This window comes from Strongylocentrotus purpuratus, unplaced genomic scaffold (genome assembly GCF_000002235.5).
Source record: "Strongylocentrotus purpuratus isolate Spur 01 unplaced genomic scaffold, Spur_5.0 spur5_scaffold_20, whole genome shotgun sequence".
Taxonomy (NCBI): Eukaryota; Metazoa; Echinodermata; class Echinoidea; order Camarodonta; family Strongylocentrotidae; genus Strongylocentrotus; species Strongylocentrotus purpuratus.
The window spans coordinates 26,276,742-26,295,302 of record NW_022145606.1 but is presented as its reverse complement, the minus strand read 5'-3'; the positions used below and the strand labels follow the sequence as shown (position 1 = coordinate 26,295,302).

Genomic DNA, 18,561 nt, shown 5'->3' with positions numbered 1-18,561 from the left:
TCAGAAAACCATTTTTTGTACTGTGTTGAAAATTAATGGAAGATACATTTGATACAAATATTGTATTTCTTTAACGGAATTGAGAGTAGTTGTCTATTTGGGTTGGATTTCCCTTTCACGCTCTTTGATTCTATATTTGAGTGAGTCCCGTGTTTAATAACAAGATTGAAATCCATTTAGATTCTAGACAAAATCATTTGGGTCTGCTTTAAGGAATGCCAACGGATTTTTGACATTTGAAATTAAAAAATCATGTCATTTAACCAAAACTTAATATCGCGATATTTTTTATATTTGTTTAATGCAGAGTTTACTCCATTTCGGCAAGTGAGTAAATGTATATTTATATTGGTTTTAACTTGCCATTCTTCCCAGAAAGCTTCATATTCTCACCTTTTTTGATAAAGGAAAGCAATCGTTGTATTTATTTCATTTCAATGAAAGCACAAACATCAGAAAAAACAGAATGGCAAACAATTTAAATAAACCAGACCTATAGTAGGAAAGTTATGAAAGTAAAAAAATCCGATCATGATTTATTGTTTTGGTGCAAATGCAGAGAAATTATTATCATTTATTTTGTGATTTTGATTATTTAAAAATATTTTGTAACAAGGTCTTATTTTTTTCTCAGAAAAACAGAAGTAATGTTTGATCTTGAAAAAAATGTATAACAGTGATATAATTGTAGAAATGTAAATTAAAATCATGTAGTTTTTTTAATCTTTGAATTAATCTAGCTTCTTATGTTTTATATGCTCAAACAAGAAAATGTAATTGTGCAAACATATTCTAAATGTATGTAAAGGAAGTTTATTGTAGGGCAAATGTTGAAAAGTATCACCTCTGGAAGATTTTTTTTTTTTTTTTTTTGTCATCCAAGTATAATTATGTTTTCCTTTTAATCAATATGATTATGCGTTATTTTGTGTGAGTATCAATCAATTGATGAATGATTGGGAAAAATAACTAATTATGATGGTTTGAATTATAAGATCACTACAGCTATGCAAATCTGAATTTGACAAGTCTTTCAGTGAAATGTGACGTAGTAAATAGGATTAACCATCCCGTTTGTCGTGTACAAAAATATCGCTTATTTCAGTTTTCTCCCAATTGACTAAACCTTGAGATGCTATTCAAAATAAAATCTGGAGATCAAATTCATACAAATTGATACAGGTCCTCTAAAAAGAAAAGACCACCCGGTTGAATAAATTAAAGGGGTCCAATGTATACTGAGTATACATTATGAATTACACATAGAGAGGTATAAACAGTATTGTCTGCATAATGTACAAATTAGTTTCCGTGCCTGTGTATTAAAGTGCAAAGTTAATATAAGAATACATATTTCCATGCGATTGATCATGATGCATTTCCAAAGTAAATCTGCAACTCAGGACCACGGAGCCCGTACGGTTTCTAAAATTGTCCCAGCGCCCGTAGGATCTTTACGGTAGCCGGACGGACACCGGCCCAAAATTCCTAAAATGTATGTTTTTACTCGCCGTACGGGCCCCGGAGTGTATATGTGAAAGCCCCATTACAAGCCATCCCTATTTCAGACGTTGTTTACCAACATTGCCTATTTAAAAATGATATAACACACTGTATTTCTTTTCTTGGGGGGGATTACGATCTTTCAAATATTAACGATGTTCACTTCCGGAATTAAGAACCGTTGAAATAACGCAACAAATAATCGGAATCATATGAACCCTTATTTGTAATGGGGCGGCAGGTTTAGTGTATGACAAAGGTTTGTACACTGCTTGCCTCACACACTTTATCGAGACAATGATAATCAAGAGTACATGAGTATTAAGAGATCATTTGCGTGATCCTTGTGAATTCGTATAACAGTGACACTACACTGTCATGTCCTTTTAAATGGACTTGGTAACATTGTAAAGATGAGCGAAAATGGTGCTAAGGTCGTGACTTTAATGCTACACAGTAAAAACGCTGCTTAAAAAGTGATGTTCACTTACAGTTGTACACTATCTTAAACAACAGTTAAACAAATTGTAAACAATGTTGCTCGAAACGAAAGTAATTTTGGTGAACATTCGCTGTTTAAAATTTAATGACTGCTATATTTACTATACGAGAGCTTTTAGACAGTTTTGTTTACATATGACGTCATGTGTCTCGTGCCAGTAAAGTGCGCGTTGGCTAAAAGCTTTATTTCACATTGTTATGTTTAGAAACAGGTTCCTTGAAACTAACATGCAATTGAAATTAGCATGCTACTTAGAAATGCAGTGCAGCTGTTTAGGCACAGCTCATTGTTATTCATATTAGATGCATACACACAATGCAAGTGTATGCAAGGGTCTTCTGTTGACTACACAGATTGATACATATGTAAAAGCACATGGATAATAGGGACTTTTAGATTGAGTGGACGAGAACACGACGAACGCCGACTGATCATGCGTGTCAACGTACTCAACTGCCCATGTTGACTACAGTTAGAAATCTTTTAGATTGCACTCGACGATATACATGCATGCAGTAAGTAACACTATATAAACATGACAGACAAAGAAAGAGGACAAAATATACAGTTCCTCATTCTACCCCCAACAATTGCTGTGGTAGATAAAAGAACATCCCTTCACTGATATTATGTACAAATGTGTAGAACAGGTAAATATGCAAGTGACACCTGTTCCACACATTTTTACATAATAGCAGGGAAGGGATGTTCCTTTGTCTACCTGAGGAACTGTATATTTTATGTGCACGCGGCATATACTAGTACCGTACTAGATTTAGGAAAATCAAGGTTGACGCATTTTCGATCGCCGACTGAGACGACGTGACGCATGCGCAGTGACTTAAAATGACGTCACACGTTGCAGTCAAAGCTGTCGACGTGCAAATCTAAAAGTCCCTATTGGGTCTGGATTAAACTACCAAAGCAACCAAACGTGTTTCTGCAGGCTCCATTTTGTTTGTCTCTATACTTACATTTATTTAGCTTAATAGTTATTACTTTCCAACCCACAACACAACACACATCATGGCCGACCAAGCTACCGACGCGCTTCTAAGTGACAGGGGATTCAATGGCTTAATTTAAATCACTTTTCTATTAACCAATTTGAAGTTTTTTTAACTTATAGCGTAAGTTCACAGTTAAAATTTTCAGTATCTGTACGAAAATGTCAGAATATAGGTAGACTTAAAATCGTCGCGTCATGCATTGCGGCACTGATCGCGCACTCGGTTATAACGTGTGCTAAATTCCTTGCCATAGAGATTGCATGCATCCCTATATAATGCAGTTTATACGTGCGTGCATGGGCGCTCATGCAAAATGGGTACTGTTTTGGCGCTAATTCATGAATTGCAGAATTACCCTACCATATTGTTAGTCTTCATATACCTATAATATAGAGACCCAGAAGTAGTTGTGCACTTATTCAGAGTATCAAACCCAAATTAAACGCCATTATACAACCCTTTTGTTGTAAACAACCCCCACTGAACAACAGCTCCTTTTTAAACAACCCAGTTGGTGTAAACAACCCCCACTGAACAACAGCTCCTTTTTAAACAACTTTCTTTAAACGACCCAGTTGGTGTAAACAACCCCCACTGAACAACAGCTCCATTTTAAACAACCGTCTTTAAACAACACCAGTTGTTTAAATTGTGATTTTAAACAAGTTGTTTAAAATGTTGATCAACTAAGTGTTTAAACTTTAAACAACTCGAGATGCTTAACATTTTAAACAACTTTCAGATCAGGTCACCCGTTAATCAAGAGTTGTTTAAACTTTTAAACAACTTGTTCACAAAATTGTTAACTGTGTAGGTGTACAATTAAAGATAATCTGAACGTTGGAGTGAAAACAAATCGATAACCGATATAAATTGGGATAAAAATGATCTGATCGATACCTTAATTCTCCCAACTATATTATTACAATTTAATCACATATTAGGTGAATATAAATCGTCACAAAGCAATGAATTGGCTCCATGTACCATTCAAGACATCTAAATGCTAATATAATTTTAAAAGCCTGTCTTTTGTCTTATTTTTCTGAAAAAACGGTTGGGAAATTTAAAATTGGTCGGGAGAATGTACTGTTATTCACTGTAGGAGGGTGTTGCACAGTGTCACCTTCATAGAAAATCATTTTTTTCAGGATTTTTACGCAATTTTTTAATCAACCTTCACCAATGTTACTGAGTCACTTTAAAGAATTATACTCTTGCAGCTTCTTGATCATTTCTTGTTTATTCTATACCAGATATACACAGACATACGCACATATGTTTGTATATCGCGCTTAGAGACTTCGGTGGTAAAGCACTTCATAAGCAAAGTTTGTATTATTATTATTATTATTATTTACATAATATTCATATATACATATATACATATATAGAAAGAAGGAGAGAGCTAGTGACAGGAATAAGTCGGAAAATTATTCCGAGAGAATGGTTAAAGTTTGAAATATTACTACTCTTGCGAAATCATTTTTTTTCGACCGCGCTGTATATAATACATTATGTATAATGTGTGTCTAAAAATGTGCGTAGGCCTAATATGTATGTGCGATTAAAGATTGAGTGAGGTATAAGGAACATAATTCAGTTGCATTTTTGTAAGAGCTCACTTTCGTGTAATTGTATTGTATATGCCCTCTATTATGAGTTATACGAGTCTGTGTAGTTTTGGTGCAGTGTTTTTTTTACCTATATGCAAACGGCTATAGGTGGCAAATAATTTAGTATAATATTTTGCCGTAAGTCATTACATATTTTATTATAAACTCTAAAGATAGTGGGAGAATTAGTCAAGATTTAAAATTATCAAAAAGGAAGGCGATAGACAAAACTTTCCAAGTATAATGTTTTTCTTGAAAGGCCCCTCCACCCCTCTCTCTCTCTCTCTATCTCTATCTCTCTCTCTATTTTTCTCTCTCTCTCACTATATATATGTATGTATATATATATATATATATATATATATATATATATATGTATGTATACACGATTGCAACTACTTTCAAAATAAATCAACTGATGTCAATTTCAATCGCCCGGTCCATCATCCTTTGCTCCTTTGATTCAATGACGTAATTTAATCCGATCATAATTTCTCTGGCATATACAATGGGACTTTCTAAATTGCAAAGTTGTTTTTTAGAAAGTTGTGGCAATCGTGTTGATATATCTTTTACAGTTAGCCTGCAATGAGTACGGACGTGCATTAGCTTTCTGCTCTTCCGGTTTTTTTTTATTTGACCACCGCCTGTTCTAAAATGTGATTTATTTCAACGCGAACTATTCCGACCTGGTTTCCTTATGCGCTGACATTATTGAGAAAGTGGAAATTAATTGTTGTTCTACCGATTATACCACTTAAACTGATCCTACTTCACACGAATTCAAAATGGCTACTGGTGTAGCTGGAGCTACCACCCGGCCGCGGACACGTAACCGAGATACCACCCACAGTCCGCCAGACAACTCGGGCAAGGCATTACCCGCTTTGCCCCAGCCCCAGTCTCAGCACCCAACGAACAGTGACATTCAAAAGTCAATTCAAGACCTCGCAACTATGATGTGTGGCAAAATCGATACGCTAACACGAGAAGTGAGTGGACTTAGTGACAAACTAACGAATTTGGAACAAAGTGTTGAATTCAACTCTAACAAACTGCACGATATTGAAACGACCGAGCTGCCTATTCTGAAAGCAAAAATGAAGGAAGAGATACAAAAAATGGAGGACAAAATGTTGTCACTAGAGATTTACAACAGAAAGCAAAACCTTCTCATATATGGAGTACACGAGACCGAGCAGACCGAGGATACATATATCATCGTTCGTAAAGCATTTAAAGAGCTCGGAATGGAGAATGCCAGAGCAGAAACTATCCCGCTAATCAACGCCCACCGATTGCCCCGCCGTCTACCACAGGGTCAGAACACCCAGCCCCGATCACCGACCCCCATCATTGCCCGATTTGCCGTCATGGCCGACCGCGATCACGTCCTATCACTCTTCCAGCGCCAACTACGCAGCCGCACCCTAGGAGCCGGACCAGGAGGTAACCAGCCAACGCCCACCCCACCTGCCCAAGCGAGCCGTATCACTGTCAGGACGGACCTACCGCCTGTCCTGAAACAACGACGCGGCATCTTAGCTAACGAGGCCTACAAGCTCCGAAAGGAACGAGGTCTATCCACCAGGATAATTGTTCAAGGCACCTCTGTGATCTTACAATGGAAAAACAAAGGCACCAACACATGGAATAATCACCAGGAATGATACCTATCAAAACAACAAAAGATGTAAGCATGAACTACGTATTTATTCTACGATAAAATACGTTTTTTTGTTTTCTTTTTGTTCTTCTTTGCTTGCTGTATTATATTTCTCTCTGTTCAACATTACAGACTCTAATTTACGCCGAAAGAGAAAAAAGAAGGATGAAGAAGTACTATGTGAGAAACAATGACTTTACATACAAAGAATGAACAATGATCAAATTATACATTTGATTGAACATTTATTTTAGACTCTTGTATGTTCGCCCATTAAAACCTCTACATAACATTTTAAGGAAATATGTGATGGACATGGTTAAACCGAAATAGAACTCTGTATGGACACACCGACTTTCAACTTCGGTTATTTATGTCTCGCCCTTGCATATGATATGAATTATACGCTTTAAAAATCAAACGTATATACATAATGCATGTTAAAGTATTTATGTACTTACGCATATAATTAAGTACATGTATATTTTGTTTTTCTTGACGCAAAAATGTCAAGATATTTTTGTATTTTTTTCATATTATATATATATATAGATTTTTTTTTTCTTCCTCTTTGTATTTATAATTGTTTGTTGTCACTTCCGCAATATTTTCAATCATGGAATTTAAAAAAAAAAAAAATTGTGACCACTTTACAGACTTGAAAGACTAGTAGAAATTGAAAATGTTGTACTGTGGCACATTTACTTGTTTTATTTCATGGATATTTTGTACCATGATGTTTTTGTATTTTTGTCATATTATATATATATATAGATTTTTTTTTTCTTCCTCTTTGTATTTATAATCGTTTGTTGTCACTTCCGCAATATTTTCAATCATGGAATTTTTGTTTGTTTGTAATTATGTGACCACTATACAGACTCGAAAGACTAGTTGAAACCAAAAATGTTGCACTGTGATACATTTACGTGTTTTATTTCATGGATTTGTACTAGCCATGATGTTATGCATGTATTTTCCTCATGTTATCGACACTGAAATGAATTCTGCCAGTTGCAATTTTTTTTCAGTATTGGTATTATGATAACTTAAAAATACTATCCTTTCAAATACTATAGAAATTTTTCCTATCGCAGAGTGATTTTTTTTTTTTTTTTTTTTTTTTTTTTTTTTTCTTCTTTATAAAATTTTGTTTGAAATAAATATTTTGCTATGCTAATTAACGACATTCTCTTCGGGGACCTGCCCGCGGCTTGGTATGCATGGCTGGAGCTCGTGCTCTATACGATTTGTAAAGCGTATCGGTTCCTTTTGTCGTGCTTCCCGGGTCGTGTGTGCGTTTTCGGGGTGAGTGCCTTTACCCACAACAGAAAACATGCTTTCTAAATGTTAACACTGTAGAATTTCCGTTGTTTTTTTAAATCTATTCCCTACGTCTGTTATGTTATGTAATATAAACACATTTTATTGGAAGGATTGATCTTAAACAACTTTATCTTGATTGTTAACAATTCCCTTTTTACAGATTAAGACTCTAGATTGCGATCTGTTCCTCTTTCTTTATATTGTCTTTGTTATTATTTGTTTAAGAACTGCCCACATGTATTGAGGTTAACTGCGTGGTAATTCGCAGGTGTAACATTCTTATTGTTAAATAAAGTCGAATAAAAATACATTGTTAACTGTGTCGATACGATTCACTGTAATATAAATTCCTTGCTGTTTACCATCAATACTGTTGTAGCATATGAATGGCAGACCCTGATCTATTTCTTTGGAGCCTCGTAACCTATACACTCTTGCGCATTTAAATGATCTATTCTAACCTGCATTCCTCTTACCTGTCCCTGTATATACCCACACATATTTGCCTTTAATACTGTACGTTCTCTCATGTTTAATTATTTCCCCCCCCCCTTTTCTTTCTTTTTTTTTCTTTTTTTTCCTTTTTTTTTCCTGAACTGGCGGTGGTCAGTACTAAACCGGAACCGCCACCAATGGCTGCAATTCGCTGTTCCGTTCATTCACTCACCATTCTTTGTATTATTTTAGCACTTGCACAAGTCATTGCACATGCACCCACAGTGAAACGACTGTTTATATTGAGACTAGTACGAAGTGAAACATTTTACATACTTAACGTTACATATCAAACAGACTTTATTATTCTACATCATATTCAAATCATTACATGGGCCCATTTCTTAATTATTTTATTTGATAATTGTAGGCCTATATTGAATTTAGTCATATGAATTTTGATTTAGAAATTAACCAAGATGTAACAGAAAATGAGTCAACATATTTTACTACTGACGATTTCAACGCTGCTTTTAATTTAAATAATGATGGCCATAATCAACAGTCCCTTAGTTTGTTGCATATTAATGCTAGAAGCATGAATAAAAACTTCGATTCTATGGATTTATTTTTTTCTTCTATACAACATTTTCCGTTTTCCATAATAGGGATAACGGAAACATGGTTGAATAATAAATCACCTCCTTTATTTAATATTGAAAATTATAAACTAATTAGAGCTGATCGTAATTATGGACGAGGGGGTGGAGTAGCCTTGTACATTCATGATTCCTTAACATTTAAAGAGAGACCTGACTTAAGTGTAGATGGCTCCGAATATATTTTTATTGAAATTATAAATAAACAAGCTAAAAATATACTTGTTGGAGTAATGTATAGACCTCCTCATAGTAATATTGATACGTTTGTAGATAGATTAGAAGAAAGTCTTTCTTTAATATCGCGTGAAAATAAAATCATATATCTTATGGGGGATTATAATATTAATCTTCTACCACCTGCATTGAATAATATTGGACTTAGGTTACTAACTACACTCTCTTCTTATTCCCTCCATCCACATATTAACAAAGCTACCCGAATAACTAGTATAACTGAAACTTTAATAGACAATATATTTTCGAATATTTTTAATGAAAACAGTCAGAATGGAATATTGTATTCTGATATTTCTGATCACCTCCCCATATTTGTTATTTCCCCTACAATTCAGTTATTTAAACATGAGTCCATGACGTATATATACGTTCGGAAAGAAACGGATGCTAATATTCAGAGCTTTCGGGCGGACTTAGCATCAGAATCTTGGGTTGATGTATTTAATTTAGTAGTTGCAAATGATGCTTACGATATATTTTTGAATAAATTAATGTATTATTACAACAAAAATATACCTTTGGTTCGAATTAAGTTAAATAAAAAAAAGGCTAAGAAACCATGGACAACGAGGGGCATTTTACGATCGATTGCGACTCGCAATCGATTATATAAGAAAGCGTTAAGAAGTAAAGATCATATTGATTTAGATAAATATAAAAAATATAGAAATAAGTTAACATCTATTATTCGGCTATCCCGCAAATTATATTACTCAAATAAAATTGCGAGTACTCAAAACAATAATTCTCTTTGGAATATTATCAAAGATCTTACGGGTAAGAAAAAACATATTAATACAACCATTAATGTTAATGGACAAGACATTAATAATTTGAATGAATGTGCTAATTATTTTAATGAGTACTTTGTTAATGTAGGTCCCACATTAGCCTCTAAGATAGATGCTGGCAACAATCATTTTTCTCAATATCTTTTAGAACCCTCTGAAAATTCATTATTCTTTACTCCCACAACAATTCATGAGGTAGTTAGTATAGTTCAATCACTGAAATCAAGCAAGTCATCAGGACCAGATGGGTTAAGTATGAATCTCATTAAGCAAATAATACACTTTATTGTTTCTCCATTGGTTCATATATGTAACATTTCTCTTTCTACTGGTTCCTGTCCTAACTTATTAAAAATTGCTAAGGTTATACCGATTCATAAAAAAGATGACCCATCTAAACTTCAAAATTATCGTCCCATATCATTATTATCAAGTATTTCAAAGGTTTTTGAGAAATTGGTATATAAAAGATTGATTTCTTTTTTGAATAAGCACGATATTTTGATTCCTAACCAGTTTGGATTTAGGAAAAATCATTCAACTGATTTTGCTTTAATTAAACTTTGTGATAAAATAATTGAATCTCTCGCAAATAAGAAGCATGTTATAGGTGTTTTTATGGATCTGAGTAAGGCCTTTGATACCATTGATCATACAATCTTACTTCATAAACTAGAACACTATGGTATCAGAGGCCTTGCTCTATCCTGGTTTGAGGACTATCTTAAAAATAGAACACAGTATGTTTATTATCATTCTAATAGTTCCTCAAAATTGAACCTCACATGTGGAGTTCCTCAAGGCTCCATCTTAGGCCCGCTCTTATTTTTGATTTATGTAAATGATATAATAAAATCATCAAATATTCTAACTTACATTCTTTTTGCCGACGATACAAATATACTTTACTCACACAAAAATATTGATACACTCGTTGATACTGTAAATCATGATTTGTGTAATATTTCAATATGGTTTAAATGTAATAAATTATCCTTAAATATAAGTAAAACTAATTTTATCCGTTTTAGAACTATTAACTCCCAAGACCAACCACAATGTAATTTGTTTATAGATGGTTTATCCCTGGTAGAAAAACAATCAACGAAATTTTTAGGAGTTATTATTGACTCAAATTTGTCTTGGAACGAACACATTCATAACATAAATATTTTGATATCCCGGAATATTGGTATTTTGTATAAAATGAAATGTTTGATAAATGATAGATCTTTGTTTATGCTTTATAATACTTTAATTTTACCATATATAACATATTGTAATATTATATGGGCAAACTGTAGTAAAACTAAAATAAACTCAATATTTCTTTTGCAGAAGAGAGCAATTCGTATTTGTACACACTCTAACTATCTTGCAAATTCGAACCCGTTATTTAGTCAATTAAAAACATTAAAGGTTTATGATATACATACGCTCCAAACTGCCATTTTTATGTATAAGTACACTTCCAAAACTCTTCCAGCATCTTTCTTAAACTTTTATTTATTAAATGTAAACGTACACTCATATTTAACTCGACATGCTCATGATTACCATCTTAATAATCCCAAACTTAGTTTAGCCCTACGATCAATTAGACACCATGGACCAGATATTTGGAATAACTTACCGAACCATATTAAAACTAGGACCTCCCTTTATTCTTTTAAAGCTTATATGAAAGCATATTTGTTAACTCAGTATAGTTTACTAGATCTTATAACATAGAAATTTAAAAACTATCTAATTTGTTATGTCTTGAATTGTTCTGTCTTTGTCAACAGAAATGGACCCTGCATACATTTTAATATTATCACCCGTAACTGAAACCAACACACAATTAAATATCACGGTATTAGTCTCTTTTTGTTCCACCAAGCTAAATTTTTTGCACCTTGCACAAATGCACTTCTCAACACGAAATATTTCACTAAATTTGTTTTGTTATTTTCACTCAAAATTAAATCAGCCATGCTCACTTTTAATCACTTCACTTATATCTTATTTAACATTGAATACAATGCAGTTGCATGGGTTGTTCTTTTATTTTGTTAACTCGGCAGAGGCCACGGTCATGTTCAAGCATTTACGCTTACGACATGTGGTCTCCTGCTTTTTCCTTTTGTAACAGTATGAAACTTTTATTTAAACTAGAAACAAACTTTGTCAAACTTACATGTTATTCATTATATTCATTTGTATGTTTCTTTGTATTGATATGAAAAAGTGGAAATAAAACAAACAAACAAATATATATATATATATATGGTTGTAAAAAAACAATTTGAACAAACCAAGTTTTCAACATGATATTTTCAATGTCAGTATTAGCAAGGCATACACATTTCTAATCAATATTATGGTGAATGTTAGCAACATCTTCTTATGAATTTCCTTCGAAAATATATTTGATTTCATAAATATTGTCACAACTTTCATCTTTTAGAACGAGGTTGAATAAATTAAAGGGATCCAATTTATGTCATTGTTGACATTGTCAATATACATGCTGAATTACAATTTTAGAGGTATAAACAGTATTGTCTGCATAATGTACAAATCAGTTTCCGTGCCTGCGTATACAAATGTAAAGTTAAAATGAGCATACATATTTATATACGATTGCTCATGACCAATTACATGTATTCGTAATTTAAATCAGCAAATTATTCCACCATGTTCGTCAGCGTAGAAAATGAATCATCAATTGAACAATGTAAACGATGGCAACAAAGAGTATACGTAGAGGAGTTCCTTTCGATATGAATATATGAATATGAATACATTTTTAATATGAGTGTAAACACTAGATGCAAAAGTTAAATCTAAATATTCCTAAAGCTCTTTTGAGCCACCTAACAGATCTCGTATAACTGATTTTTAGATTAAACTTCATCTCCATTTTTAACCCAATGGAGGACAAAAAGGGAAACATTTAACTTCTGCAATTTCCCTTTATATAAAACGAAGTTGCAATTAAACATATACATTTATTTAGATATATTTGCATATATACACATATGTATTAGTTGATGCAGATATATTCCATGAATGCTAATCACAATAACTCTGAATACACAAATATGTTTACATTTACAAAGAAGTACGTACATAACATAAGAGAAGTTATTCAAATAAATTCTTGTAAACGTATTGAAATAGCAAAAGTAATTGGAGAAGGGGTAATCAGAAATTATGAATACATATATATATATATATATTTACATATTTGTAGAAACCGTGGACTACCTCCACTAACAAATTAAAAAACAAATTACTAATTGCGTATGACAGTAATGTTTGCTAAAAGGGAATCGTTTCCAACATTGAGAAAGAAGAGGAGAAGAAAAATAGAGAAGGAAAAATAACAAATACATATTATATCTATAAACAAAAAACGGGATTGTTTATCGAGAATAATCTTTATTTGGTGCTAAATAAAAACAATAACGAATGTATGTTTTTTTTTACACTAGGTGGGAGACGATTCCATAAAATATGACCACTAAATGGGATTGTGCGACTTTTTAAAGTTAAGAAGTCGTAACTAGAGATAAATGGAAATTCATTTCATTTCCTGTAGCATACATTGGGTTGATGGAGGATTTAACTACATTTGTTGAACAAGTAATGAATGAAATATCAAGTTAAATAATCTCTTAGTACACAGTTCACATTTTACATTATTCGTTTGTATATTGTAAGACATTGTTGAGTACTGATTCTGGTCTTCTTTTGTTTTCGATTGTAAAAATAAATTAATTATTTTTTGTTTTGTTACGTTTTCTAAACTGATTTGTACCAAAATACTTTGTTAAGCTGTTAAAAGGGTTAAGCTCGACTAGCACATGTGCTGTTATCTGGCACCTTTTACCAACTTACAGTTTCTCTCCTTGTATCATGTAAATTATTGTATGGAATGTATTGCTGTTGGTAAATAAATCAAATCAAATCAAAATATCATCAAGAATATTCTGCAAGCTTCTATTTGAATCTTAAACTGAGCGAGCTGCATAATATTAGGTTTGAAAAATCCAGCTCATTAATATACATATTTTATATATTCATATATATATATATATATATATACATATGACCCTACATGTTGTATTAACAGGACATCTATATACAACCGTAAATGGTACATTAAAGATAAAGGTGAGTTCTGGTAATGCGATTTCATTGTGAAAGAAAAGGTGTGGAATGGATCAGACAAGTTAATCATATAGCATGTAAGTATCGGTGTGTACTGCAAGGTTTTGGTGTCATCAAAATCATCATGAATGTGTCCCAGTCTTGGTAAAGTAACAATCAATGTACACAGAAAGATGTATACGGGACAACACAAATGGTGTCGGGGCAAGTACTAACTTGATTTCTTTATCTTTCTATGCTCATTACTCAGCCAGTATACATTTTCTTCCAAAATTGTTTGGCACATGACATTTATTTGTAATCTTGAACATTCAGTGTAAGTTTCGTTAGATTCTGTGAGAATTCATTTTTTTTTTTTTTTACCAGAACTCAAGTTTATTTTTAACATGCCATTATACAATTATTACCCTTTAAACCCTAACCCTAAATTAAAAGAATATAACTAATTAAACTAATGACTAGAGATTGTTTTGTTGTTGAGGCTTTTAAGTTTCCTCTGCCTGCAAACGTAACTAGTGGGCAGTAATTATATAGTTTAATCGTTAACAGAACAAAAATGTCCTGCAAATGACCATATCTACTTAATTAATCATGTTGGCACTACATAATAATGTCCGTCTATCGACGCTTGAAGATATATATACAAATACATATATGTTTATGTATGGAGAGAGACAAAGAGAGAGAGAGAGGGGGGTGCGTTAACTTTTTATTAAAGCACAAAATGCTGTCTTTTAACCCTTTGCTTACGGGAACATGGTGGTCCCTGTGTTAAGCCTATAGGACCTATACAATTATGTAGTCAACGAGTAAAGTTATGAACTTACGTAATCTTACAGTAGCTACTATCCTTTTCAACTTTGCATTACTTTGTTTGCTATTCACATCGCCTAACGTCATGCATCTAATCATTCTTCGGCACATCTGGTTTAATTTCGTGTACGTAGACGGGAAATATTTCAGTAATCAAACCTGCAACTTCTGAATCTTCTAACACCTTTATAAGCTTGTCCCTGTGATTACATGTCGTTCGCTGATTCCAATCATTGAGAACTTCCAGAAGTGCTTTCTGATAATCTTTACCATGCTTTGCTAGTATGTTATCTGAAGAAGTCAGATTGCATCCCAACCTGACGCTCAACTCGGTGTATTTACCATGAGTGATTTTCTTTGAGACATCGATGAGTTGATCGTCCCTTACTTTCTGCGCGGATCTGCAAAAAATATCAAGTCATGTTTTTTATAAGTGTGTTCCTTTTTTATGTTGATATACTTTCGTTGTATTTGTACTATTGTATATGTAAACCTGTTTTGTTCTGGACATGAATAATTATGTCTTTTTATTTCCCGCTTTGTACTATTATATGTATTCAAGCAGGAGCCTTGGCTTGAATGTGCCGTGTTACATGATTTTGATTGTTCGTAAAACAAGGTGTATAGGTACGTGTGAACTCCACGTACACGTCAAGTACGGCTAACGTATCAGTAAATAAGTCTATATAAATATTAAGATGACAATACATTAGGGACTTTTAGATTTGCACGTTGACAGCTTTGACTGCAACATGTGACGTCATTTTAAGGCACTGCGCATGCGTTACGACGTCTCAGTCGGTGATCGAGAATGCGTCAACCTTGATTTTCCTAAATCTAGTACATACATACATACATACATGATGATGTTTATTAGCGCCTTTACATGCTCAAGGTACTAGTATGCCGCGTGCGCATAAAATATACAGTTCCTCAGGTAGACAAAGGAACATCCCTTCCCTGCTATTATGTAAAAATGTGTAGAACAGGTGTCACATGCATATTCACCTGTTCTACACATTTTTACATAATAGCAGTGAAGGGATATTCTTGTGTTGATGGTAGAATGAGGAACTGTATATTTTGTTCTCTTTCTTTGTCCGTGATGTTCTGATGTTCATAATGTTACTTCCTGCATGCATGTTTATCGTCGAGTGCAATCTAAAAGATTTCTAATTGTAGTCAACATGGACAGTTAAGTACGTTGACACGCATGATCAGTCGACGTTCGTCGTGTTCTCGTCCACTCATTCTAAAAGTCCCTATTATTTCTCGCTTGACACTCTCCACGCAGGCGTGATATGGGTACCCGGCGTATTGCGAACGTTATTGTTGTTGGATTAACGTGTAATAATACGTGTGCTTGTAAAGGCGCCTGGCCAGAATACAATGTAAAATAATGAATAGAAAATGGTATTACACGCAATACAGATTGAGTTATGATTATAAGTGATATTAAAATAACTTATACATTACAATAAAGTGATTGAGCTAACGCAGTTATGTGTTATTCATTGCGAATGGGACTTTTCACATGTATTTTATTTCTCCTACTACAAGTTAAAAAAAAACATGAGACTCTGGATCTATCTAAATACAAATTGATAAACACATATCTCAGACTTTGAATAAATGTTCCAGGAATTTTGATCAACTTCATCATGTGCGTTCTAAAGAGGTGCAAATTAAGAGCGCCGCAGATTAAATATCCATTCCCTGCATTTACACACCTTTCAACATAATTTTCCAGGGCTTCTGTCCCATGTGCCTTCTCAAGTGCTAAATGACAAATTGATAAGAGAACACACAGAAAAATGAGACCACTTAAATGATATCTATACATCTGTATACACACACAAGTTTACCACCAATACAAAAGACGACTACTGTACTTGCAATAATACCGGATAAATTTGACTGATGCCAGTAGATTGGCCTTTTTCGTTTATGTTTTTGTATTCTCTTTGAAAGAACAATGAAACCGAGTTCACAAAAGATTTGTTTTTTTCTTCCTAGACGCATTATTGTGAAACAATGTTGAGGACGTCCCCTGGCATTGATCTTTGAAGAAAAAATCGTATCATTGTGAAGTTTTCAGAAATTGAATTTTCTTTTAGCTTTGAGAAAGCTGTAATAAACGTCGGATTGAACAGAGACATAACATTCCACACACACATTTCTTATTTTCAATTGATCAATAAGTCTTGTTCAATGAAGTTCTGAGAAGATACATACTTTATTTATCAACAATAAGTCATGTCACAATCGTTTTAAGAAAAGAAAATATGATAAATGCATTCTTAACTTCATGGGCAAGAGTGTACTTTTAACAAAACATTTAGTTAACATGACTTTAGTATAATGAAGGAGAAACCAATTTTGCTTACGAAAATATTTCAAGAATGATTTAATTAATATGATGCACTCATATTGATGGTTTTGTTTGATAACATTTTCATAATTGTCTATCAATTTGCATTTTCGCCTAGTGTTACATGCATGAAAGAAGGGGAGACGAAATGTACTTACGATTGTTGCACAAAATTCTTGTTTCTTTTCCTTGGAACACTCTCATGGTGAGTTGTTCATAGTGTTCGGTCTTTAGCTCTGCGAAGTCTATGTAGGTCTGGTTGCTGGATCGAATGTCTTCGATTTTGATTGACTTTTACATCATTAAAAGAAACAAATTATACTTCCGTAAAAATGGTTATTTGTGAGATAATCGTATGAACGAATATCAAATATAAGAGATATCTATATGAACATAAATAGTTCAATAAACTACTCAATAATGATGGTAAAGAAATTACTTTTCAGTTATTTCTTCAATAATCTCCAATTTAAGCACCAATTCTAACATTTATTTCAGTAAGATGGCAAGGCTGTAAACGATATACATTTTGTTCTAATATTACACCATTTAGCACATTTGTAGAGTAATCTTTACCAATCAATAGTAGATATGTAAGTCCTTAACAAACGGTATAATTGGTTGAGTTTTCTTGGAAATTGGTTCTTGGTCTTAGACGAATCAGGGCCGTCATAAAGAAGGACTGGAATCAAGCCGCTCTCTTTTGACCCCATGCTCCAAGCCGCCGAAAAGTTATGCGCTAATCTGCAACTGCTGACCAGGTGGTGACATAAAAGAGCGCACGAATTTCAGGATTAAGAATTCCTACATCAGAAAATGGTACCACAGCAACTGTTCGCTGTCCCTTTCAATGATTTGTCATCCATTGTTGAATGTGTAAAGAGTAGAACAAGCGAACACAAACTTGTTTAATTTCATCCTTTTTTTAACTTCAAAAATACAAAAAACACGCAAAAACACGCATTAGCAAACTTAATGTTATTGAAGATTGTAAATCATGGATCAAATAACGGGACATTAAAACATGCATAAATTAGCGCATTATCCTAAACTATTGAGTTTTTGACAGGATGTAATTTTTCTTTTACCAACTCTGACACACAAATTATAGGAAGGACGGAGTTCTAAATTTGGAAATGTGTTTGATCATTTGATGCACTATTCCCAATACAATCCCCATGTAAAGTTTTTGATTTGCACTGAAATTTTGCCGGTCATTTAATATTTTGTAATAAATATAAAACTGATGCCTGGCTTCCGAAAGTCCCAGCAGTGGAAGCGCGGTTCGGAGCATGGAACTTCAAAGCCAAGTGGAATGTAACACATCCCATTGTTACGCTTTAGAACTCACGAATGCGTTGAATAAATTACAAGAGTTTCGCCGGCTTGATTCCAGTCCTTCTCTATCAATTCCCTGGACAAATTAAAAAGCGACCCTACATTCAGAGCATGCGATGTTGCCTGGCACGAC

The 18,561-nt window shown here is 33.4% G+C and overlaps 1 protein-coding gene across 1 annotated transcript in view; it reads right to left on the bottom strand.

Moving 5' to 3' along the window:
- Positions 1 to 10,828: 10,828 nt before the first annotated feature.
- The window catches only part of LOC105447410 (serine/threonine-protein phosphatase 6 regulatory ankyrin repeat subunit B-like), a 56,900-nt gene continuing 49,167 nt past the window's right edge, over positions 10,829 to 18,561 (bottom strand). Inside the window, exon 22 of the mRNA XM_030993796.1 lies at positions 10,829 to 10,834. Coding sequence (XP_030849656.1) covers positions 10,829 to 10,834 — 6 coding nt within the window. The remainder of the gene's footprint in view (positions 10,835 to 18,561) is intronic.